Source organism: Lepidochelys kempii, chromosome 18, assembly GCF_965140285.1.
Source record: "Lepidochelys kempii isolate rLepKem1 chromosome 18, rLepKem1.hap1, whole genome shotgun sequence".
NCBI classification, from domain to species: Eukaryota; Metazoa; Chordata; order Testudines; family Cheloniidae; genus Lepidochelys; species Lepidochelys kempii.
This window is the reverse complement of record NC_136397.1, coordinates 1314101-1340904: the sequence shown is the minus strand read 5'-3', so window position 1 is coordinate 1340904 and position 26804 is coordinate 1314101. Positions and strand designations below refer to the sequence as shown.

Genomic DNA, 26804 nt, shown 5'->3' with positions numbered 1-26804 from the left:
CTTGAGGCTTTGCTAATTATGCACCCTCACCTTTCAGTTTCCCTGAATGACAAAAGTGTATCAAAATAATGTATTGACTTCAGCCAAAAGAATTAAGTGTTGTGGACTTCGTTTTAGTGAAGAACATTCTCCTGCCTTGCAAGTCTTGATGATTCCCAGAATTCAGATAAATGATTCTCTGTGTTGTTTGAACAGGAAGCAATGCAGTGTGTGGAGGAGTTGAATGCACAGAGTCTGCTGCCCATTTTTGTGCGAGTCGGAGTGGAGTCTACTCTCGAGAGGAGTCAGATCACCAGGGATCACATGGGCCAGTTACTACATCAGTTGGTGCAGTCGGAAAAGCTAAGCAAACACGACTTCTTCAAGGGGTTGGTATTCTGCCATATGAACACTTCAATTAGATCACTAAGTTCTTTTTGTGTTAATTTCAAAAACATACTCCTTGTATTGGAGGATACCCCCTTCCCAGCTTCCTGTGAGAGCAACAGTGTCCTACAAGTTTCACAGTAGCAGCCATGTTAGTCTGTATTGGCAAAAAGAAAAGGAGGACTTGTGGCACCTTAGAGACTAACCAATTTATTTGAGCATAAGCTTTCATGAGCTACAGCTCACTTCATCCGATGAAGTGAGCTATAGCTCACAAAAGTATCCTACAAGTATCCTTGGTGAAAGAGGATTTATATTTGCCCATTGAGGAGTCTCGTATAACTGGGGCAAGGGGTGTGTTAAATTAATATTTGAGTGAAATTAATGCTTGCAAACGGTGCCATATTGGCAGCTCTTTAAACTAAAGTCCTCCATCCATCCACAGAATAGGGATAGTTCTTGCAATGACAAGACAGGCTTCACTCATGCAGGACCCGCTGCCAGTGACTCAGCTCTGATTTATAGGGACCAACTCTGGAGATAAGGGTAGTATGGTGCCAAGTGCAGTTACGTTGCTTGTGATGTGGACACCTGTCCTCTAGGAACTGAAGATAGACCACCTCATTGGTCACTGCACAGGTGTTAAGATTGTCATATGGTAACTGCATCCAGATCACACTGACTTAGCCTAGATTTGAACCTGTTGCACAAAAGTAAAACAAACCATGTGTCCCAATAAGAGTAACCTAAGCCAGCCAGTACACCCCAGGGATCATAATGTAATGATAAAACCAGGAATAACTAAGAAAGTAGTGCTCAGAAATGACAGAATAAATTAATGTTTTTACATATTAAGTGTTAGTGTCTGTAGCCACTTCCTGGTGCTTTTATTTGAAAGATTGCCATATCACACTGCTATTGACTGCTTAGTGATGACGGTGTCAGCAAGTCTATCACTAACAGTGAGTTTTGACATCAAAAAAATCTAAAAGCTGATGCGGCTGGATTACATAACCTTGATTTATCAATAGACTTGGAAGGCCCTTTTGCTTCTATGACTAGTGGAGGCCAGATAGCTCATAGAGTAGAAACATTTGGTCTCCAAGTATAATGTGTGGTAAGTACACCTTCCCAGTAAAAGGCTTGCTGCTGGACAAGATGAACATTCACTTTGGAAACACATACTGTCACCAAAACACAAAACTAACATAATAGGCTTTATAATACCTAATTAAAATCTGTTGTTCCATGTGAGCTAGGGTAAAAAATACATACACAAGGGTTTAAATTGTGTGTGTGTGTGCGCACATGCAGTGACTCACAGATTCAGGATTATTCACATTGAGTCTGGTCTTCAGACCAGAAGAAGAGCTGTGTATCTTGAAAGCTTGTCTCTTTCACCAACAGATGTTGGTTCAGTAAAAGGTATTACCTCACCCACCATGTCTCTCTAATATCCTGGGACCAGCACAACTACCACAACACTGTAAACTACAGTTTATCACACTTCATTTGATATTGATAACGAATCATAGAATATCAGGGTTGGATAGGGACCTCAGGAGGTCATCTCGTCCAACCCTCTGCCCAAAGCAGGACCAGTCCCCAACTAAATCATCCCAGCCAGGGCTTTGTCAAGCCTGACCTTGAAAACCTCTAAGGAAGGAGATTCCACCACCTCCCTAAGTAACGCATTCCAATGCTTCACCATCCTCCTAGTGAAAAAGTTTTTCCTAACATCCAACCTAAACCTCCCCCACTGCAACTTGAGACCATTACTCCTTGTTCTGTCATCTGCTACCACTGAGAACAGTCTAGATCCATCCTCTTTGGAACCCCCTTTCAGGTAATTGAAAGCAGCTATCAAATCCCCCCTCACTCTTCTCTTCCGGAGACTAAACAATCCCAGTTCCCTCAGCTTCACCTCATAAGTCATGTGCTCCAGCCCCCTAATCATTTTTGTTGCCCTCTGCTGGACTCTTTCCAGTTGTTCCACATCCTTCTTGTAGTGTGAGGCCCAAAACTGGACACAGTGCTCCAGATGAGGCCTCACCAATGTCAAATAGAGGGGAATGATCATGTGCCTCGGTCTGCTAGCAATGCCCCTACTTATACAATCCAAAATGCCTTAATGCCTTCTTGGCATCAAGGGCACACTGTTGACTCATATTCAGCTTCTTGTCCACTGTAACCCTTAGGTCCTTTTCTGCAGAACTGCTGCCTAGCCATTCGGTCCCTAGTCTGTAGCAGTGAATGGAAGTCTTCCATCCGAAGTGCAAGACTCTGCATTTGTCCTTGTTGAACCTCATCAGATTTCTTTTGGCCCAATCCTCTAACTTGTCTAGGTCTCTCTGTATCCTATCCCTACCCTCCAGCGTATCTACCACTCCTCCCAGTTTAGTGTCATCTGCAAACTTGCTGAGGGTGCAGTCCACGCCATCCTCCAGACCATTAATGAAGATATTGAACAAAACCGGCCCCAGGACCGACCCTTGGGGCACTCCGCTTGATACCAGCTGCCAACTAGACATAGAGCCGTTGATCACTACCCATTGAGCCCGACGATCTAGCCAGCTTTCTATCCACCTTATAGTCCATTCATCCAGCCCATACTTCTTAAACTTGCTGGCAAGAATACTATGGGAGACCGTATCAAAAGCTTTGCTAAAGTCAAGGAATAACACATCCATTGCTTTCCCCTCATCCACAGAGTCAGTTATCTCGTCATAGAAGGCAATTAGGTTAGTCAGGCATGACTTGCCCTTGGTGAAACCATGCTCACTGTTCCTGATTACTGTCCTCTCCTCTAAGTGCTTCAGAATTGATTCCTTGAGGACCTGCTCCATGATTTTTCCAGGGACTGAGGTGAGGCTGACTGGCCTGTAGTTCCCCGGATCCTCCTCCTTCCCTTTTTTAAAGATGGGCACTACATTAGCCTTTCTCCAGTCGTCCAGGACCTCTCCCGATGGCCATGAGTTTTCAAAGATAATGGCCAATGGCTCTGCAATCACATCCGCCAACTCCTTTAGCACTCTTGGATGCAACGCATCCAGTCCCATGGACTTGTGCTCGTCCAGCTTTTCTAAATAGTCCCGAACCACTTCTTTCTCCACAGAGGACTGGTCACCTCCTCCCCATGCTGTGCTGCCCAGTGCAGCAGTCTGGGAGCTGACCTTGTTCGTGAAGACAGAGGCAAAAAAAGCATTGAGTACATTAGCTTTTTCCAATCCTCTGTCACTAGGTTGCCTCCCTCATTCAGTAAGGCGCCCACGCTTTCCTTGGCTTTCTTCTTGTTGCTAACATACCTGAAGAAACCCTTCTTGTTACTCTTAACATCTCTTGCTAGCTGCAACTCCAAGTGTGATTTGGCCTTCCTCATTTCACTCCTGCGTGCCTGAGCAGTATTGTTATACTCCTCCCTGGTCATTTGTCCAATCTTCCACTTCTTGTAAACTTTTTGTGTTTAAGATCAGCCAGGATTTCACTGTTAAGCCAAGCTAGTCACCTGCCATATTTAGTATTCTTACTATTACATAACTATGAGTTATGGTGCTCAAAGAAGTGGACTGTTGGTGAAGTATTAGGATGTGTGGTATTCCTGTGGGGGAGGGGAGGGCGAGAAACCAAACGAATGCACTAGAGATAATTGAATGAGGGTGGAGAGCCATGACATTCAGTGGACATGCAGCAAAATTGCTGAAGACTTGCTGTACTGTTCACCAAGACATGTTACCCTGAGATTCAGGGCCATGGTGTGAGAAAAGATCATAGCACAAAATCTAAACTAAGCTCAACTCTAGCAAGAAACTCTCTGCATGACAGGAAATAAACAGCCAAATTACTGGCAGAAGAGCTCAGTCAAACCCAGGATGAACCAGTACCAGAAGCCTTAATAAAGAAACAGGCATATGAGACAGCCACTCCTCAAAAACCATCCCTGAAACCAGTGAACAAGAAAAAGAATTTACCAGAATCCATTTAAAATGGATACCAGAAGACTGTTGAAGGTTCCTGGGAACCAATGAATCAGTGTGAATTTTCTGATAGAGGCACATTTATAATCCACCAGGTAAAAAGTGAGTGCCTGGTACCACTGATGAAACATGAAGCCGGTTCATTGATAATTTGGCATTGTGCTTTTGGAAGAGGTGTTGAAAATTCTGAAATCTGGATTTGCAGTTTGAGAAAAGACCTCATAAATCAGCCATAGAGCCTAGTGTTTTGGAATGCCAGGTCCTCCTGCTAACCCAGCCAAGTATACAGGTGATTTTCCTAAAAGAGAAAAATTGAACTTCTCAGGCCACATTCCGGTTTATTGACTATTTTCTTGTGTTATGTTTTAGGCACTTGATGGATCACACCTGACTTAATCAAACATTGTTCGGTTGAAAATCTTATGCTATATTTTCTATGTCCTCCCACATGTAAAATTCTGTTTGTTAGAGATTTTGTATTTAAAAAAGAAAATGCTTTTTACCCTTACAGATGTCAGGACTGTTAATGAGCTCATTATTGGGTAATGGGAGTTTTAAAAATTGTTTTCCTCTATGTTTTGACTACCACCCTCCATGGAGGGAATTTCCTCTTGCACATTCTTCCAGTGCTTCAGCATTTCCAAGAAGTAATTATGCTACACAAATACCTGGAGAGGATTGGATGGCATATCATTGGGCTTTTTTAATATAAGTCAAAAGTATATAATGCAGGGTGGATTTACTTGGCAGAAAAAAATTCAGTGAGATGGGAATTGGATTTAATATTTGGAGTTTCTCTTTTCTTCCAAAGGTTTTCAGACACCTTGGAGCTGGCAGATGATATGGCAATTGATATACCACATATTTGGTTGTATCTAGCTGAATTGGTGACCCCCATGTTAAAAGAAGGAGGAATCTCTATGAGAGAACTTATAACGTAAGCAATGCTATTTTTGTTTAGTGACCGTCATGCCTAAACTAGCCTGATTATGCTATAACATCTAAGCAACATGATTTCTGTCAGTTGACTAGACAGGAATAATAAGAGACTCAGCGTGTGAGAGTCAATGTGAGACCTTGTGAGAGGTGTTCCAGAAATCAGGTTTGCATTAATGTGGAAGCTCTGATGGTGCAAGAGCTTGCTGTTGTGCAGTCTTTCTTTCTTTTTCTTTTTTTTTTTAAGCGTTATCTACCAATCCTCTTCAGTCCCAGTTTTTTTCTAGCTGAATTAAAAACCACCTAAAGTTGTAGGACCAGATTGACTCTCAGAAATATTAAGGTCCTGATCTTTTAAAGGGATGTGAATTCTGCCTTCATTTTCTGAAGATAAAGTTTTTCACTTATGATAATTGTGCCTAGAATTAATTACCACTTAGACATCTGTCTGATTACTATTAACCAGCAGCACAAAGCTACACCCGTAAAAATGGAAAACCATTTTCAAAAATCAGAGCATTACTGTATTTTTATCATTATCACCTTCAATCACATTTATATTGCAGGTTTCAATCACATTTATATTGCAGCAGCACAGATAGGCCAACCAGGCTTGGGCCCTGTTATTGTAGCACTATACTAATATCTAGAAAGCAACAGTTCCCTGCTCCGAAGAGCTTAAGGACAGGTTTTTAAAGGTACTTGGGCACCTAAATCCCATTGAAATCAAGGACCTGCATATGTTTAAAATCTAGGCCTTACAGTCTACAAGATTCTACAGACCAAATCCTCATCCCATCAAAATAAGTAGATTTGGCCCTATGTAAAACTAAAGTATAGGGGTGTTTTATTTGTTCCTGTTGTGCAGTTTTTCTAAGTTTTAGTCTAATATGGGCCCAATTCTGCATCAGTGACGTTGGTCGGAGCTTTAACATTAACTTCAATGGGAGCAAGATGAGATCCCATATACAGAGCAGAAGTTAAAGCTGTGCAGTTTTCTGCATCAGCTTGATCCCCACCTCTCTCCTACCCCGAATCAAGAGCTGCTTTTCACAGCAGTGTAACTTGTCTGAGACAATAAAATATTATAATAAAAGTATTTATTTCTGTTCCATTCCAGAGAATTTAGCAAACTGTTACTTCCTGTGGGAAGAGCTGGGGTCTTGCTTTCTGAAATATTGCACCTTCTATGCAAACAAATGGTAAGTATGCAGGGATAAAACTTATAAATTTTGTTGGGTGCAGAAAGTAAATGGTCATGCATAAAGACAATGTGCTCGTATTCCCAACATTTAGGTATAGGTGAACCTGTGCAAATAACATTAAAAACCTGCCTTTCCTTCCCCAAATTTCAAACCAAGCCTCATAAGATTCCAAAAAGTTGGGCTACTATTTTCTTATCAAGTTTCCCCTTTGTAGGTACCTCTGCACCTGGCTTCTTCGAGAAGCTGGAGTACTGAAGTATTGCAAGAGAACCATTCTCAAAGTATTTCTGGGCTGATCAGAAACAAGTACTGGCAATCTCACATAAGGGCCTGTTGTTGCAGACCTGAGAGGTTCTGGGAGTTCGGATAAGCTTCAGATGGCCATTCAGACTTCTGGGTGTTTATCCAAACTAAACCTGCAAACTCTTGAGATTCACCTGTCTCTAGGGATAGAGATACCTATTCACCATGTTACTTCTAAAGCTGTCTTACACATTTTCACAGTTGTCTGTGCAGACACCTTGGTAGTTTCCCTATAAGTGTATCATATATTTAAATTTTTATTTCTAAGGTCAGGATAAATAATTCACTTTGTGTAGTCTTGTACGTTAAACATTCATCACCTCCTTTTTAAAGCATGGATTCAAATTAGGTCAGTTTTCCATGCAACAGCTCCTTAATGTAGCTAGAAGCTTATATTTTATTTTTTAAAATAAGTAATATGCTGCTTGTTTGGATTGTGTATTGCCATTTTCTCTATATCATGTGGGAGAAGAACAGGGAGAGGAGCCATGATCTTATGGTTAAAGCACAGCCTAAAGTCAGAAGATCTGGGTTCTATTTCTGGCAGAACCTTAGGTAAATCATGTAAGCCAAAATTTTCAGTGTTGGGTGCCTAAAGTCAGGCATCCAACACCATATTTAGTCACCTAAATCTGAGGCTTGAGTCACAGAAATACTGAGCACAAGCAGCTCCCACTGACATCTATAATCTAGCTCTGAAAATCAGGCCACATTTATAAAGTCTAACTTTAGACACCCAATAACTCATTTGTATGAGGATAATAATACCTTACCAAACATGTGTTGTGAGGCTTAATTCATTAATATTTGCCAAGTATTTTGAGATTCTTGGGTGGAAGGCACTAAAGAAGAGCTTATTACTATCACTGTCTTCAGTATTGTTTATTATATATATAAACATTTTGGGGATTTCTAAAAAGTCAGGCATGACTGGACTGTCAGATGCAGAAGGTTGTACACATACTGTTGTAAAGGTAATTTTCCGAAGATTTACAATGAATTGTAGGATTTAAACTGTGACCTTGTCACACACATGACGTTGAGGATTGATCTCCATACAAAAGATATCCATGTAATCATGATTTTTCTGAAGTAGACATGCTCTAACTTTATTCATGTAGAGGGATGGAAAGATAAGTAATTTCTTACTAGGGCACAGCAAGTCAGTGGCAGAGCTAGGATTAGAACCCGATGCATTTGAGTCCCCGTTCTGTATCATGTCCACTGGACCACACTTTTAATATGGTCACTTTATTGTAGATGATCTTTGGTCATGTTGTTGCAAACTCCATATATCACATCAAGCCAGCCATATTTATTACACATCATTGTGGCATCTGTGCATCTTACAAGGTACAACGTTTACCTGTAAAAGGTAGGATATTATATATAACTTCTCCAGCACAGGCTTTCTGGAAGTTTTCACATCTTGGCTAGGCATATTTTTGGATGGCTAAATGATTATTTATTTCTCTTTATGCAGCACCATTCCAGCCTGTTTAAGCTCCTGTACTTTTCAGATTTAAAAATGAACAAATTGCTTTGTGTTTTAGAGCCATAAGAAAGTAGGAGCCTTATGGAGGGAGGCTGGCCTCAGTTGGAAGGACTACTTACCTGAAGGGGAGGATATACATACCTTTCTCACGGAGCATGTGAGTTGAAAGCAAGTTTCTTCTAGAGAAGAGCGCTGTGAGATATATTTGTAGGATACATTTGGCCCATTGGTTTGTATTTTATTTTTACTTTGAGTCCTAGTTGTTCATTTCAATTCCATCCCTAAATATTGTCAAAATGGAACATGAAGATGAACTACTCCAGTCATTCAGATTAGGTTTAGGCAGTACATTTGGTGGAAGACACCAAAGGAACACTTGAAAGTGATGTGGGTGATTAAAATAATGGCACTCTTCCCTTGAGTCAGTACTGAACCAGAGGCCCAGCATGATTTTAGGGAGCACTGTGCTACTGGAAATGCAACGTAAAACCAAGATCTGAGAACTAATGATCATTATAGATTCTATGTCACATTTTGCAAAAATAGTGTATTAGCCTTAGCTTCCGGATAGGGCTGTCAATTAATCACAGTTAACTCACACAATTAACTCAAAAAAATTAATCACGATTTAAAAAATTAATCACAGTTTTAATCACACTGTTAAACAATAGAATACCAATTGAAATTTATTACATATTTGTGGATGTTTTTCTACATTTTGAAATATATTGATTTTAATTACAACAGAGAATATGAAGTATACAGTGATCACTTTATATTATCATTTTTATTACAAATATTGGCACTATAAAAATGATCAATAAAAAATAGTATTTTTCAAATCAGCTCATACAAATACTGTAGTGCAATCTCTATCATGAAAGTTCAACTTACAAATGTAGATTTTTATTGTTGTTACATAACTGCATTCAAAAACAATGTAAAACTTTAGAGCCTGCAAGTCCACTCAGTCCTACTTCTTGTTCAGCCAATTGCTAAGGCACGGTCTACAATACGCAGTTATTTCGGAATTAGCCGAGTTACTTCGAAATAAAACTGATTCCTTCCACATGACCAAACCTTTTCGTTTTAAAGGGCTCTTTAATCCGATTTCTGTACTCCACCTCGGCAAGTGGAGTAGCACTAAAATAGAGATCGCAGTTCTGGGTTACAGGTACTGTGGACGCAATTCGACGTTATTGGCCTCAGGGAGCTATCCCAGAATGCTCCCTTGTGACCGCTCTAGACAACACTTTCAACTCCGATGCACTAGCCAGGTAGGCAGTAAAAGCCCCAGGAACTTTTGAATTTCCTGTTTGGTCACCATCAGCTCAGGTGAGCATCACAAGAGACCATGCAGTCCCAGATTCGCAGACAAGCTCCAGCATGGTCCGAATGGGAGGTACTGGATCTCATTGCATGTTGGGGAGACACATCTGGTATGGCAGAACTACGTTCCAAAAAAAGAAACGCAAATACGTACACTGAAGTCTCCAGGGCCATGGCGGAAAGAGGCTACTCCAGGGACACAGAGCAGTGTCGTACAAAAATCAAGGAGCTCAAGCAAGCGTACCAAAAAGCCAGGGAGGCGAACAGCGCTCTGGGTCACAGCCCCATACATGCTGCTTCTACCATGAGCTGCATGCAATTATGTGGGGTGATGTCACCACTACCCCACCACTGTCCATGGACAGCTGCAAGGGGGGAGTAGCACAGAGCGAGGAGGATGAGTGTTCGGAGGACGAGGAGGACAGTGCACAGGCGGCAAGTATGGAATCCGTTTTCCCCCCTAGCCAAGAACTGTTCTTAACACTGGAGCCAATAGTCTCCCCCCACTCCCAAGGCATGCTCCCGGACCATGACCCTGGAGAAGGCACTTCTGGTGAGTCAGAGCTTGATCAGAGCCACACTGTGGAGGGTGGGGGGAAACCCAGCCGCACTGGGCTGTTCATGTTTAGTTTAAAGGGCTCATAGCATCATCGGAGTCACGCAGTGGGGGGTGGTGAGGGTGTTGTGTGAAGCGATCATCCCAGAGAGCCTCCTTTTATATGGCAAACCCACAAGGCATAGCTTGCTATGGGAAAGGGGTCCCGGCAGTTTGAAAGCATTGAAATGAATATGGAAGAAGCAGAACCCCGCGTGCCCCTAGGGTGTACCATGGCTGCCTGCAAGCTGAATTCTGTTGCCTGGCCGCATGTGATGGCTTACTCACACCAAAGTGGCAGACACTTCAGTATAAGAGGCAAAATGTGACCTTGTACAAAAAGAACATGTGCTGTGTACTATGAATTGCCTGTTTCACTGAGAAAGCGTGTCCCCTTTGTTGTCTAAAATGTGTCTTTTAAAATACTACCCTCCCTTTTTCTCCTTCCACAGCAGGTGCAAATGTTTCAACGCGGCCTCTATCTACTCCATCCCAGAGGCTGGTCCAGATTAGAAGGCAGAAAAAACAAACTCGGAACGATATGTTTGCCGAGCTCATGCAGTCGTCTCTCACTGATAGGGCCCAACTCAATGCGTGGAGGCAAACAATTGCGGAGACGCGTAAAGCGTTACATGAATATGAAGAGAGGAGGGACATGTGCAATGAGAGCAGGCAGGATGCAATAGTCAAGCTCATGGGGGAGCAAACTGACATGCTCCTCTGTATGGTGGATCTATGCAGGAAAGGCAGCAAGACCACAGACTGCCGCTGCAGCCCCTGTATAACCACCCTCCCCAGGTTCCATAGCCTCCTCACCCAGACGCCCAAGAACGTGGCGGGGAGAGGGAGGAGGCTACGGGGACCCACACAGTCAACCCCAGAGGATTGCACAAGCAGCAGAAAGCTGGCATATCCTAAATTTTTATTTGGTTTCTGAACTTGTCCTTCCCTCCTCCTCCACACCCCTAACTCAATACCCCCTTTCCCCCATCTAGCTTCTGATTTCTCTCAGTGTTTTTTGCAACAAATAATAAAGAACGTTTTTTAAACAATTGTGACTTTATTTCCTTTCATATATATAGGGGGCAGGTAACTTTAAGAGAAGCAAACACTACTGTCACACCGTACCCTGGCCAGTCATGAAACTGGCTTTCAAAGCTTCTCTGATGTGCAGCACACCCTGCTGCTCTCTTCTAATCGCCCTGTTGTCCGGCTGTGCAAAACTGGCCGCCAGGCGAGTTACCTCAACCTCCCACCCTGCCAAAAATGCCTCCCCCTTACTCTCACATATATTGTGGAGCACACAACAAGCAGCAATTACAATTGGAATATTGGTTGTGCTGAGATCTAACCAAGTCAGTAAACTGCGCCAGCGCACTTTCAAACGTCCAAAAGCACATTCTACCACCACTCTGCACTTGCTCAGCCTATAGTTGAACTGCTCCTTACTACTGTCCAGGGTGCCTGTGTACCGCTTCATAAGCCATGGTATTAAGAGGTAGGCTGGGTCCCTGAGGATAACTATAGGGATTTCAACATCCCCAACAGTAATTTTCTGGTCTGGGAAGTAAGTTCCTTCCTGCAGCTGTTCAAACAGACCAGAGTTCCTGAAGATGCAAGCGTCATGCACCTTTCCTGGCCATCCCACGCTGATGTCAGTGAAATGTCCCTTGTGATCCACCAGTACTTGCAGAACCATGGAAAAGTACCCCTTGTGGTTTATGTACTGAACGCCCTGGTGTTCCGGGGCCAAGATAGGGATATGCGTTCCGTCGATGGCCCTGCTGCAGTTAGGGAACCCCAGCGCATTAAAGCCATCCACAATAGTCTACACATTTCCCAGAGTCACTACCCTTGATAGCAGCTGGTCAATGATTGCGTTGGCTACTCGCAGCACATCAGCCCCCACTCCAAACTGATTCCCGACTGTCTCGGGCTTTGCAAGCTTCCACAGGGCTATGGCCACTCGCTTCTCAACTGTGAGGGCTACTTTCATTTTGGTGTCTTTGTGCTTCAGGGCAGGGGAAAGCAAGTCACTAAGTTCTATGAAAGTGGCCCTACCCATATGAAAGTTTCTCAGCCACTGGGAATCATCGCATACCTGCAACACTGTGCGGTCCCACCAATCTGTACTTGTTTCCCAGGCCCAGAATCGGCATTCCATGGCATGAACCTGGCCCAACACCACCATGATCTCCCAATCGCCACATGCCATGCTTCTAGGAACGTCTGTGTCCATGTCCTCATCACTATCGTAATCGCACTGTCATCGCTTCCTCACCTGGTTTTGCAGGTACTGCACATACTGCTGGATAATGCGCAAGGTATTTACAATGGTCAGAACTGCAGCAGAGATCTGAGCAGGCTCCATGGCTATGGCACCTGCACAGGTAATCCTGGAAAAAGGGCGCAAAACATCGAAGAGCAGAGTTGCAGCGGAAGAGGTGCTGTTCGGTTCACGATAGCCCAAAAAAGGCGGGAAATGGTTGTCTTCTGTAGCTTTCATGAAGGCCGGAGCCCAGGACAGACAACATGGAGAAGCTCGGAAGCACGGCAATAGCAGGAGAGCAGAGTTGGCAGCGGAAGCTGTGCTGCTTGGTTCATGATGGCTGAGCAGAGTTGGCAGAGGAAGAGAGAGTAGATAGTAGAGATTACATAGGAAGATGAGAGGAAATGAATAGTGGATTCATAGTAGCAGGAGAGCAGCGGTGCACCGTCTGCTGAAAGCAGTATGGCGTCTGCATGCCAAAAAGGCGCAAAACGATTGTTTGCCGTAGCTTTCACGAAGGGAGGTGCGACTGACGACACACACCCAGAAACACCCACAAGAATGTTTTTGCCCCATCATGCTCTGGGAGCTTAACCCAGCATTCCAATGGGCGGCGGGGACTGCGGGAACTGTGGGATAGCTACCCACAGTGCACCGCTCTGACATTCGATGCTAGCCTTAGTACTGTGGACGCTCTCCGCCGAATTCACGCGCTTTAGTGGGGACACAGAAGACTGAATGTATAAAATCACTTCTGAAAATTCGAATAGAATAATTTTGAAATAATTTCGTACTGTAGATGTACTCTAAGACAAACAAGTTTGTTTACATTTACGGGCGATAATGCTGCCTGCTTCTTATTTACAGTGTCACCTGACAATGAGAACAGGGGGTCACATGGCACTTTTGTAGCCGGCATTGCAAGATATTTACTGTCGGATATGCTAAACATTCATATGCCCCTTCATGCTTCAGACACCATTCCAGAGGACATGCTTCTACGCTTACGATGCTCGTTACAAAAATTATGCATTAATTAAATTTGTGACCTAACTCATTGAGGGGAGAATTGTATGTCTCCTGTTCTGTTTTACCCGCATTCTGCCATATACTTCAGTCTCAGATGATGATCGTTTTAAGATTTGACAAAACGCAAAGAAGGTACCAATGTGAGATTTCTAAAGATAGCTACAGCACTTGACCCAAGGTTTAAAAACCTGAAGTGCCTTCCAAAATCTGAGAGGGACAAGGTGTGATGCATGCTTTCAGAAGTCTTAAAAGAGCAATACTCCGACAGAGAAACTACAGAACCCGAACCACCAAAAAAGAAAATCAACCTTCTGCTGGTGGCACCTGCCTCAGATAATGAAAATGAACATGGATCAGTCCGCACTGCTTTGGATCATTATCGAGCAGAACCCGTCACATGGAATGGTGGTCAAAGTATGAAGGGACATATGAATCTTTACTGCATCTGGCACGTAAATATCTTGCAACACCGGCTACAACAGTGCCGTGCAAATGCCTGTTCTCACTTTCAGGTGACATAAACAAGAAGTGGGCAACATTATCTCCTGCAAATGTAAACAAACTTGTTTGTCTGAGCAGTTGGCTGAACAAGAAGTAGGACTGAGTGGACTTGTAGGCTCTGAAGTTTTGCATTGTTTTATTTTTGAAAGCAGTTATTTTTTGTACATAATTCTACATTTGTAAGTTCAACTTTCATGATAAAGGGATTGCACTACAGTACGTGTATCAGATGAATTGAAAAATACTATTTCTTTTGGTTTTTACAGTGCAAATATTTGTAATCAAAAATAAATACAAAGTGAGCACTTACACTTTGTGTTCTGTGTTGTAATTGAAATCAATATATTTGAAAATGTAGAAAACATCCAAAATATTTAAATAAATGGTATTCTATTATTGTTTAACAGTGCGATTAATCGCTGTTAATTTTTTTAATCACTTGACAGCCCTACTTCATGACCAAATTCCAGATCTGGTATTTGCATTCTGGCTCCCTGTAGTTTCAATTAGACAAGGTATATGTTTTCATTTCATGGGTTAAAGTGTAGTGGAGCGTTGCACTGTGCCACTTTTTTCTTCAAAGGTGGCTGCATTTCCTTGCTGGATGAAGTGATCCCTCAGTATAGATTGTACGTCAGTGTGTTGTTTGTAAATTGCTCTGATTCTTTGAAATGAAAGGTAGGACATACGTCATTACAATGATAAAACAGAATAAAGTGTTGTTTGTTCTTTTTCCTTAGTATGATTCAGTGTAGAAAAGCATATTTAATCGTTTCTCATAACTTCTAATGTTGCAGAAGTTGGACTTCACAGTGTCTGACTGTTCCAGTTCCTCAGAAGCACTTTCAGAGGAAGAACTCTCTGCTGACGAACTGAACAAACAGCTAGAAAAACTCATTATTGAGGACAAGGCGAACGATGAACAAATCTTTGATTGGGTAGAGGTATAAACACTGTTTTCACTGTACCTGTGCATTAACCATCTTTATAAACATTTTCCCAGCCAACAGGATCACCTCTATCTTTTGCCACCTCTTTGTTTTGCCCCCCTGCACTGCTCACCCCAGTCTGATATTGGTTCTCCAGGAATAATATAGCCAAGTGCTAGCCACTAGATCTAGTCACTGTCACAGAATAACTTCTCTGTTGCTTCATGGCTTCCAGTTGTGGTTAGTTGTTGATAGATGTTAAGGGTTAATATAATGAAGGGGTAAAATAATTAATTTACTGTATTTATTTAAAGTTTTTACCTTGTTTCCTGTTTGTTGTTTTGTTCGGATTTTAATTGCTTTATTTTTTGGAGGTTTTTGTAAAAACTATAACTTTTAAAACAAAGAGAGAGAAAGCAGAAGTGAGGAGAGGCAGGGGAAGGAAGGTGAAGAGCAACCTGGGAAGGTAGGGAGACCTGAGCCAAGAGAGATTTGCTAGCAACCCGGCATGTGCATACCTTATTAAACTCTCTGGGGCTTAACAGTGAGGGGTTAAGGGAGTTTCCTAGCTTGTGGCTATCTGTCATGTTAGGTTGTGATTTATACAAAGGACACCTTGCTTACCTACCAGATTAATGGTCGGGGTCATCAGTGTAGTCAGGTGGTAATAGATGTTTGGCTGTGTGTGTGTGTTCCCTCTGTGTGACGACCCAGCCCTGTGCAAACAGCTGACTCTGCAGACCTCAAGCAAACTGGCCAATGACCACAAAATCCATTAAGGAACAAAGGCATCCAGCCAGGTTTATTGTCGACAAAGCACAGTACTAGTATCCTACAGACACTACTGGACCACTAATACATGTATGTCCGTAACAGTGCACCAGCTCAGTAAATGGTGGGACTTTCTGTTCCTCCCTAGGCCAAACAAAAATACTCCCTCAGAGATACATCTTTATACCCTGATACAAACAAGTTAGTACTGTCCCTCTGACATAGTTACTGCCCCCTAACTTGGCTAGTTATCATCCATCACCTTGTATATGTTGGTTTGATCAAAACATTTCTGTTACGTACTGTCATCCTGACCTTATCTTTTAGGAGGGGTCAGTGTGTTCCTGTTATCCTTGGGGAATGTTTTTGTTCCATCCTCGATATCGGAATGTTCTGGTACTACTTGATATCGAGATGTGTTTGTGTGAGTACTCTGTGACTAGCAATTCTTCGGAATGTGTATTTTTGCAATATCAGTCCTGTTCTTGCCAGATTTTGTCAGCGGGTCCTGCCTCATACCAGGCCTCTGCTTCAAGGGCTTAGGTCTCAGGCTCTCTTCCTACTACACCAGTCTCCAGGGAACCAAGCAGAAATGCTCATAACCACCACCAATTCATCTCTGGATAAGGCATATAGTATTTGTACAGTTGACCACTCTGCATTCTTCAGTTCACAAAGATTATTAAATTTCCATAAAGCATCCGCCCTATGGCCTGACATCTTAAGGACTTTCCCAATATACGCTTTGGAACAGTAAGATTCAGTACAGTTACAGCAGAAAATGGCCATTTCAATTTTATCTCCATCCTAAGCACAGGAGAGCAAGATATAGATATTGTTGTAAAATCAGCATTTGCCTAGAGATAAAGAATATAATTTGCAGGAAGAAAAGGTTAACTTCTTTAAAGTTCTCTTATTTTTTTGTCTGGATCCTTATTTTGAAGGCTAACCCATTATCTGATAATGGCCTGTTCAAATGTATAATTTTGTGAAAACATGTTTTCAATTATCAATGACATTTTAAACCTGGTATGCTATAACAGTTTATTTTCCAAGTATGGGGTGAAATTGGTTGGTTTTCTTCCTGACATTATCTGTGCCCCATTATGAGATTATTTGGCTTCCCATGCAACAGTGGAATTCTTTGCAAACAGTTACCCACTGGAGATGCATGTGCTCCGCTCTGTTCCAGTATTTTAGAACCAAGAGTATAAAAGCCTGCACCCACCCACTGTCTCTTCTCTAACTCTGGGCACATCCTTTAAACCAGATTTTAACCTCTATGTCTGAAATGATGCTAAACCAGATTTGTCCTATTGGTATAATAGGCATCATGGAAACTTGATGGAATGACGATAATCAGTGAGACACAGTGATAGCAGGGATCAAAATATAGAGAAATGACAGAGTAGGTCATGCTGGTGCGGGAGTGGCACTATATGTGAAAGAAAGCAAGAGTCAAATATAGTAAAAAAATGAATCAAACTGTCCCATAGAATCTTTATGGCTAGAAATACCATGTTTGTATAATAAGAGTATACCAGTAGGAATATACTACCGACCACCTGACCAGGATGGTGATGGTGAACTGCTCAAGGAGATTAGAGATGCTGCAAAGGCAGAAAATGCAATAATAATGGGGGATTTCAGCTATCCTCATATTGACTGGATATATGTCACCTCAGGACGGAATGCAGAAATAAAATTTCTAGACACCATAAATGACTGCCTCTTGCAGCAGCTTGCCCTGGAACCCAGAAGGGGAGAGGTAATTCTTGATTTGGTCCAAAATGAAGCACAAGATCTGGTCCAAGAGGTAAAGATAGCTGAATCGCTCAGTAAAAGCAATCACAATATAGATTTAACATCCTTGTAGGGGGAAATATGCCAAAGAAAACCACAACAGTAGTGTTTAATTCCAAATAGGGGAACTACACAAAAATGAAACTAGTTAAATGGAAATTAAAAGGAACAGTCAGAAGAGTGTAAAGCCTGCAAATTGCAAGGAGAGACTATTGAAAAAACATCATCACAGAGGCTCAAACTAAAGGTATACTCCCCTCCCCTGAATTCTACCATGGCTAAACAGCCAAGTGAAAGAGGTGGCTAGAGGCAAAAAGGCATTCTTTAAAAACTGGAAGTCAAATCCTAGTGAGGAAAATAGAAAGGATCATGAACTCTGGCAGTCAAGTGTAAAAAGTATGATAAGACAGGTGGAGAAAGAACTTGAAGATCAACTAACTTAGGATACATAAATGAACAGCAAAAAAATTAGTAAATCAGAAGCAGGAAACCTGCCAAACAGTCAGTGGGGGGTCACTGGATGATCAAGGTGCTAAAGGAGCACTCAAGACAAAGCCATTGCAGAGAAGCTAAATGAATTCTTAGCATTGGTCTTCACTGCAGAGGATGTGAGGGAGATCTCTACAGGTGAGCCATTCTTTTTAGGTGACAGATCTGAGGAGCTGTCCCTGATTTGAGGTGTCAGTAGAGGAGGTTTTGAAACAAAATGATGCATTAAAATTAAAATTGATACATTATTGATATAAGTCACCAGGACCAGATAGTATTCACCTAAGAATTCTGAAGGAATTCAAATGTGAAATTGCAGAACTACGAATTATGGTATGTAACCTATTGCTTAAATCAGCCTCTGTACCAGATGATTAGAGGGTAGCTAACGTAACACGTGTTCTTTAAAAAGGTTCCAGAGCCAATGTTGGCAATTACAGGCCAGTAAGTTCACTTCAGTACCAGGCAAATAGGTTGAAACTAAAAACAAAATTATAAGACACAGAGATGAACATAATATGTTGGGGAAGAGTCAACACAGCTTTTGTAAAGGGAAATCATGTCTCACCAATCTGCTAGAATTCTTTGAGCATGTAGGCAAGGATGATCCAGTTAATAAGGTATAATTAGACTTTCAGAAAGCCTTTGACAAAGTGAGCAGCCTTGGGATAAGAGGGAAGGTCTACTCATAGATCAGTAACTGGTTAAAAGAAAGAAAACAAAGAATAGGAATAAATGGTCAGTTTTCACAATGGAAAGAGGTAAATAGCGGGATTCCCCAAAGATCTGTACTTGAACCTGTGCTTTTCAACATATTCATAAATGATCTGGAAAAAGGAGTAAACAGTGAGGTGGAAAAATATTTAGATGACATAAAATTACTCAAGATAGTTATGCCTAAGGCTGACTGCGAAGAGTTGCAAAGGGATCTCACCAAACTGGGTGACAAATGAAATTCAAAATAATGCACGCTGGAAAATATAATCCCAATTACATATACAAAGTGATGGGGTCTAAATCAGCTTTTACCACTCAAGAAAGAGATCTTGGAGTCGTCATAGGTAGTTCTCTGAAAACACCTGCTCATTGTATAGAGACAGTTAAAAAAACTAATAGAATGTTAGGAACCATTGGGAAAGGGATAAATAATAAAGCAGAAAATATCATAATGCCATTATATAAATCCACGGTATGCCCACACCTTGAATACTGGGTGCAGTTCTGGTCACCCCATCTCAAAAAAGATATATTAGAATTGGAAAAGGTGCAGAGAAGAGCAACGAAAATTATCAGGGCTATGAAACAGCTTCCATATGAGGAGAAATTGAAAGGTTTGGGATGATTCAGCTAAGGGGGATATGATAGAGATGTATAAAATCGTGAATGGCATGGAGAAAGTGAATGGGGAAGTGATATTTACCCCTTCACATAACATAAGAACTTAGGGGTTCTTCTTTGAGTGCTTGCTCATGTCCATTCCAGCGTAGGTGTGTGTTCGCCCCAAGCACTGCCGCTGGAAAGCTTTCCCCTCAGTGGTATCTGTCTGGTTGGCTCTGGGTCCCCCTGACGTTGCGCCTTCATGGCACCAGTATATAGGGCCCCACCATCCCCTCAGTTCCTTCTTACCATCTGTGATGGTCACTGAAATGTCAACTTGTCCTTGTGTTCTTTGCAAGTACGCCTCTCAGTGGACTTTTTCGATTTCTTGTATATAGTTATTCACTAGTGGTTAAGTTTCGGTTCTAATTTTTAGTATTTCGGTTAGAGAACTTTGCTTAGTGAGGTTAACCTCTCCCCAGCATCAGGGCATGCCTCAGTCCCCGGGGTTTAAGCAGTAAGCGCCATGCCACAAGCCAATGCCTTGCAGTGATCCCCATTATAGCTGCCTTAAGTGTTTGGGGGAGTCCCACATGCAAGAGCACTGTAGAATTTTTAAAGGGTTCAGGCCCCGCATCCAGAAAGACAGAGATAAGAGACTGAAATTCTTCCTCATGGAGGCAGCACTCCATCCCCCCTCAGAGCCTGGCTACATCGACTCAGCTCTGAGCTCTTCTACCTTGGTGAGAAATGCTCTGGCTTCTCCGATGAAAAGGCAGCATAGTTTGGCCTCTCCGGCACCAAGAAAGGACTCCTCTTCAGTCCTGGGACTCTCAGAACTGTCAGTCACCTCTGGTGCAGAGGAAGTCTGCTCCTCCATGGGACTCTTGGCACCGCTCTCCATCAAGGGTGCCAAGAAAGAAGCAAAAGAAGACAGACTGGAGGCACTCCCCAACCCCAAGGTCCAGTTGCAGAGAGCCAGGTAGAGTGAGACACCATGCCACGCCACTCAGAAGTTAGCTGCCTGCATGGCACCGTTGACTCTGGCCCCAGATTTGTTGAGTCTGGCACTGTTGGACTCTCCACCAAGAGGGAGCCACCAGAGTACAGCCCTGGCACTACCATCCACACCAGAGGCGTTTGAGACAGGGAGGGAGTTGCTATCACTCCCAGTACCGCCATCTCCCACTGTTCAGGAACTGTCATTGCTGGCACCAGAGGCAAGGGCAACCATGGCACCGAAGCCCCAAGTGCCATCAAAAGGGAAGCCTGCCATGATGGCACAGCACTGGTCTCACCATTCCAGGTACCACTCTCCAGCCCCGGTTGGTTCCATTCTGCCTTGGTCACCAAGAAGCAACTTCCTGAGTCAGACTTGAAGGCAGAGTCTTACACCTCCTGCAGGAGCTGACATCTCTCCAACCGGCTCTACCCAGCAGCTAACAAGAGCCAGGGTATCCTGCCAATGGCCTGGCCACCAGTACAGTGGCAAATTGCCTATGCAATGGCCTTTTTGAACTCCCAGGGCATTTCCACTAGTCCAAGGATCGCAGTCCAGGAGAGCATACTCCATTGTATTGGAATGTACAGCACCTCCAACACATCCTGCGGTGCAGGAATCATCTACTGGTATCAAGTACAGTACTGAGCCCTCAGTAACAGCACTGTGAGATCCTTCTGGTGCGGAAGGAGAAGAACAGTGCTCCATGCCTGTGCAGACTTCTTTTTCTTCCTAGCCTGATGAGGCAGTGGCAGGAACATCTATAGCAAACATGCTAAACTTGCGAAAAAAACACAGAAATTGGGCTCGTTTTTGGCTTAATTGGCTTGTGAGTTGCTTGTTGACTAGATTTTGCTTGTAGCTTGTTGCTTGTTTGGCTTGAAGCTTGTTGCTTTTTGTAGCTTGTTGCTTCATTTTTTTGATCGGCTCCCAGCAAGGGAGGGAGAGAGTCAGGGGTGCACAGCAGGCCCACCACAGTCCCAGACTGCACACCAGTGGCTTGTTTGGCCACTACTTCAGATGCACATGGTCACACTGAATGTTGGGGTTCTTAGGAATTGGCTTGTTTTGGCCTTATTTTGAAATTAGATTAGCTTAATTTTTGACTTATTTTGAAAGTCAGGCTGCTTATTTACTGCGTGAAAGTTGGCAACTGTGATCTATCGCCCCCGCTCAGGATGACTACAGAGCATACCAGAAGCTTCTCAGGAGAGTAATTCAGAACCTGGTGATTCAGGCAGAGGATATTTCAGAGTCCTCCCATGCCCTGGTGGATATCCTGGCACCATCTGGTCCATCGCAAGTGGCTTTGCCCCTTAACGATGCCATTTTGGACCCTCTGGCAGAATCTAGCATCTCTGCAACCTACAGCAAAAAAGATGGAGAAGAAGTACTTTGTCTCTTCCAAGGGATTCGAATTCTTATATACCCAGCCTCCTCCAGGTTCACTAGTGGTTACAGCGGTGAACGAACAGGAGCACACAGGTAGCAAGGACCAACTCCAGAGGCCAAGGATGCCAAAAAGTTAGCTCTTTTTGGCAGGAGGGTCTACACTTTATGACTTTAATTATTGGGGTTCGATGTCTAAGTTCAGGCAGCTGTTGCCACAGGAATCCAGAGCCGAATTCTTGGTGTTGGTTGAAGAAGAAAGAGCGGTGGCAAAAGCATCACTTCAGGTGGCTTTGGACGCAGTGGACTCCATAGCATGAACCATGGTTTTGGCTGTGATTATGAGGAAGAGCTCATGGCAGCAGTCCTCAGGCTTTCCCTGAGAGGTGCAGCAAACAGTGCAGGACCTCCCCTTTGAGGGCCTCATCACTCTTTTTGGAGCAGACAGACTTTAAATTACATAGCCTGAAAGGTTCTAGGGCCATCCTAAAATCCCTAGGGCTACACACACTTGTTCCATCTAGGAAGCATTTTTAGCCCCAACCGTTGCCACGTTTCTACCCACCTTAGTCTAGGCAGCACTACAGTAAGAGCTGGGATAGAAGCTATAAGAGGAAGCCTCCTCCCCAGTTCTCATCTGCCCAGGGTTTTTTAAGGTCAGGCTGGGATGATTTAGTTGGGGATTGGTCCTGCTTTGAGCAGGGTGTTGGACTAGATGGCCTCCTGAGGTCCCTTCCAACCCTGATATTCTATGATTCTATGTGCCTGGCCCCACCAAACAATTATCAGGGTCTAAGCAGGCCTTTTGAGGTCACGCTTAAGGATGGTGTACCAGGACACTGTCTGGATCCATCTTCCCCAACTTTTGAGGACAGGTTATCCCACTTCTATCGGCCAAGGGCCCACATTACCTTAGATCGCTGTGTCCTACACACTATAGGACTGAAATACACGATTCAGTTCAGTTGTTCCCCTCCTTCCCACCCTCCCTCCCCATCCCTCTTCAGGGACCTTTCTCACAAGCAACTTCTAGCCCAAGAAGTGTGGATGCTCCTGGAGGTGGGAGAAGTAGAGGAGTTTCCTCCAGAGCTAAGGGGCAGGGGGTTCTACTCTTGCTATTTCCTAATCCCAAAGGCCAACGGTAGTCTCAGACCCATCCTAGACCTGTGAAACATCAATAGATTTATGAAGAAGCTGAAGTTCCGCAAGGTCTCCTTGGCCTCCCCATTATCCCTTCTCTGGATCCAGGGGACTGGTATGCTGCCCTCAACTTAAAGGACACTTATTTTCACAAAAAGAAAAGGAATACTAGTGGCACCTTAGAGACTAACCAATTTATTTGAGCATGAGCTACAGCTCACTTCATTGGATGTATTCAGTGGAAAATACAGTGAGGAGATTTATATACACACAAAAAGAAAAGGAGTACTAGTGGCACCTTAGAGACTAACCAATTTATTTGAGCATAAGCTTTCGTGAGCTACAGCTCAGTCTCTAAGGTGCCACCAGTACTCCTTTTCTTTTTGCGAATACAGACTAACACGGCTGCTACTCTGAAACCTATATACACACAGAACATGAAAAAATGGGTGTTGTTATACACATTGTAAGGAGAGTGATCACTTAGGATGAGCTGTTACCAGCAGGAGAGCGGGGCGGGGGGGAGAAAACCTTTTGTAGTGATAATCAAGGTGGGCCATTGCCAGCAGTTAACAGGAATGTCTGGGGTGGGGGGGAGGAGGGGAATAAACATGGGGAAATAGTTTTACTTTGCGTAATGACCCATCTACTCCCAGTCTCCATTCAAGCCTAAGTTAATTGTATCCAGTTTGCAATTAATTCCAATTCAGCAGTCTCTCGTTGGAGTCTGTTTTTGAAGTCTTTTTGTTGTAATATTGCGACCTTTAGGTCTGTAATCGAGTGACCAGAGAGATTGAAGTGTTCTCCAACTGCTTTATGAATGTTATAATTCTTGACATCTGATTTGTGTCCATTTATTCTTTTACGTAGAGACTGTCCAGTTTGACCAGTGTACATGGCAGAGGGGCATTGCTGGCACATGATGGCATATATCACATTGGTAGATGTGCAGGTGAACAAGCCTCTGATAGTGTGGCAGATGTGATTAGGCCCTATGATGGTGTCCCCTGAATAGATATGTGGACACAATTGGCAACGGGCTTTGTTGCAAGGATAGGTTCCTGCGTTAGTGGTTCTGTTGTGTGGTGTGTGGTTGCTGGTGAGTATTTGCTTCAGGTTGGGGGGCTGTCTGTAGGCAAGGACTGGCCTGTCTCCCAAGATTTGTGAGAGTGATGGGTCATCCTTCAGGATAGGTTGTAGATCCTTGACGATGCGTTGGAGAGGTTTTAGTTGGGGGCTGAAGGTGATGGCTAGTGGCGTTCTGTTATTATCTTTGTTGGGTCTGTCCTGTAGTAGGTGACTTCTGGGTACTCTTCTGGCTCTGTCAGTTTGTTTCTTCACTTCAGCAGGTGGGTATTGTACTTGTAAGAATACTTGATAGAGATCTTGTAGGTGTTTGTCTCTGTCTGAGGGGTTGGAGCAAATGCGGTTGTATCGTAGAGCTTGGCTGTAGACGATGGATCGTGTGGTGTGGTCTGGGTGAAAGCTGGAGGCATGTAGGTAGGAATAGCAGTCAGTAGGTTTCCTGTATAGGGTGGTGTTTATGTGACCATCGCTTATTAGCACCGTAGTGTCCAGGAAGTGGATCTCTTGTGTGGACTGGTCCAGGCTGAGGTTGATGGTGGGATGGAAATTGTTGAAATCATGGTGGAATTCCTCAGGGGCTTCTTTTCCATGGGTCCAGATGATGAAGAGGTCATCAATATAGCGCAAGTAGAGTAGGGGCGTTAGGGGACGAGAGCTGAGGAAGCGTTGTTCTAAGTCATAGAATCATAGAATATCAGGGTTGGAGGGGACCCCTGAAGGTCATCTAGTCCAACCCCCCGCTCGAAGCAGGACCAATTCCCAGTTAAATCATCCCAGCCAGGGCTTTGTCAAGCCTGACCTTAAAAACCTCTAAGGAAGGAGATTCTACCACCTCCCTAGGTAACGCATTCCAGTGTTTCACCACCCTCTTAGTGAAAAAGTTTTTCCTAATATCCAATCTAAACCTCCCCCACTGCAACTTGAGACCATTACTCCTCGTTCTGTCATCTGCTACCATTGAGAACAGTCTAGAGCCATCCTCTTTGGAACCCCCTTTCAGGTAGTTGAAAGCAGCTATCAAATCCCCCCTCATTCTTCTCTTCTGCAGGCTAAACAATCCCAGCTCCCTCAGCCTCTCCTCATAAGTCATGTGTTCTAGTCCCCTAATCATTTTTGTTGCCCTTCGCTGGACCCTCTCCAATTTATCCACATCCTTCTTGTAGTGTGGGGCCCAAAACTGGACACAGTACTCCAGATGAGGCCTCACCAATGTCGAATAGAGGGGAACGATCACGTCCCTCGATCTGCTCGCTATGCCCCTACTTATACATCCCAAAATGCCATTGGCCTTCTTGGCAACAAGGGCACACTGCTGACTCATATCCAGCTTCTCGTCCACTGTCACCCCTAGGTCCTTTTCCGCAGAACTGCTGCCTAGCCATTCGGTCCCTACTCTGTAGCGGTGCATTGGATTCTTCCATCCTAAGTGCAGGACCCTGCACTTATCCTTATTGAACCTCATCAGATTTCTTTAGGCCCAATCCTCCAATTTGTCTAGGTCCTTCTGTATCCTATCCCTCCCCTCCAGCGTATCTACCACTCCTCCCAGTTTAGTATCAACAGCAAATTTGCTGAGAGTGCAATCCACACCATCCTCCAGATCATTTATGAAGATATTGAACAAAACCGGCCCCAGGACCGACCCTTGGGGCACTCCACTTGATACCGGCTGCCAACTAGACATGGAGCCATTGATCACTACCCGTTGAGCCCGACAATCTAGCCAGCTTTCTACCCACCTTATAATGCATTCATCCAGCCCATACTTCCTTAACTTGCTGACAAGAAGCATAAAAATGTTGGCATACTGTGGGGCCATGCGGGTACCCATAGCAGTGCCGCTGATTTGAAATAGTCCCCAAATGTGAAATAGTTATGGGTGAGGACAAACCCCTCAGACAGAGACAAACACCTACAAGATCTCTATCAAGCATTCTTACAACTACAATACCCACCTGCTGAAGTGAAGAAACAAATTGACAGAGCCAGAAGAGTACCCAGAAGTCACCTACTACAGGACAGACCCAACAAAGATAATAACAGAATGCTACTAGCCATCACCTTCAGCCCGCAACTAAAACCTCTCCAACGCATCATCAAGGATCTACAGCCTATCCTGAAGGACGACCCATCACTCTCACAAATCTTGGGAGACAGGCCAGTCCTTGCCTACAGACAGCCCCCCAACCTGAAGCAAATACTCACCAGCAACCACACAACAGAACCACTAACGCAGGAACCTATCCTTGCAACAAAGCCCGTTGCCAACTGTGTCCACATATCTATTCAGGGGACACCATCCTGCTGGTAATAGCTCATGTTAAGTGATCACTCTCCTTACAGTGTGTGTGATAACACCCATTTTTTCATGTTCTGTGTGTATATAAATCTTCTCACTGTATTTTCCACTGAATGCATCCGACGAAGTGAGCTGTAGCTCACGAAAGCTTATGCTCAAATAAATTGGTTAGTCTCTAAGGTGCCACAAGTCCTCCTGTTCTTTTTGCAAATACAGACTAACAAGGCTGCTACTCTGAAACTTATTTTCACTTTTCAGTCTTTCAAGATCACAGAAGATTTCCTCTGATTCATTGTGAATCGGGTACACTACCGGTTTACTATGCTCCCATTTGGCCTGTCAGCAGCCCCTCAGGTTTTCACGAAGTGCATGGCAATCGTTGCGGCCTTCTTGAGGAACCAAAGTACTCAGGTTTACCCTTACCTCAATGACTGGCTGATTAAAGGTAGAACCAAGGCCCAGGTGGAGGCAAATGTATGGTTAATACTGTCAACCTTCAAGAAGATAGGTCCGTTGATAAACATGCAGAAATTGACACTCTCACGAGTTCAAAGAATAGAATTTATAGGGGTAGTCCTT

General features: G+C 43.6%; 1 protein-coding gene across 17 annotated transcripts in view; it reads left to right on the top strand.

Annotated features, from left to right (window-relative positions):
• EIF4G3 (eukaryotic translation initiation factor 4 gamma 3) overlaps window positions 1-26804 on the top strand; it is a 441067-nt gene that overhangs the window by 400447 nt on the left and 13816 nt on the right. For all 17 annotated transcript variants that reach the window (XM_073316601.2, XM_073316590.2, XM_073316588.2 and 14 more), the window contains 5 exons: window positions 196-368; window positions 5152-5277; window positions 6397-6478; window positions 8338-8436; window positions 14800-14946. In XM_073316601.2, the coding sequence (XP_073172702.1) occupies window positions 196-368; window positions 5152-5277; window positions 6397-6478; window positions 8338-8436; window positions 14800-14946 (627 nt within the window). The remainder of the gene's footprint in view (window positions 1-195; window positions 369-5151; window positions 5278-6396; window positions 6479-8337; window positions 8437-14799; window positions 14947-26804) is intronic.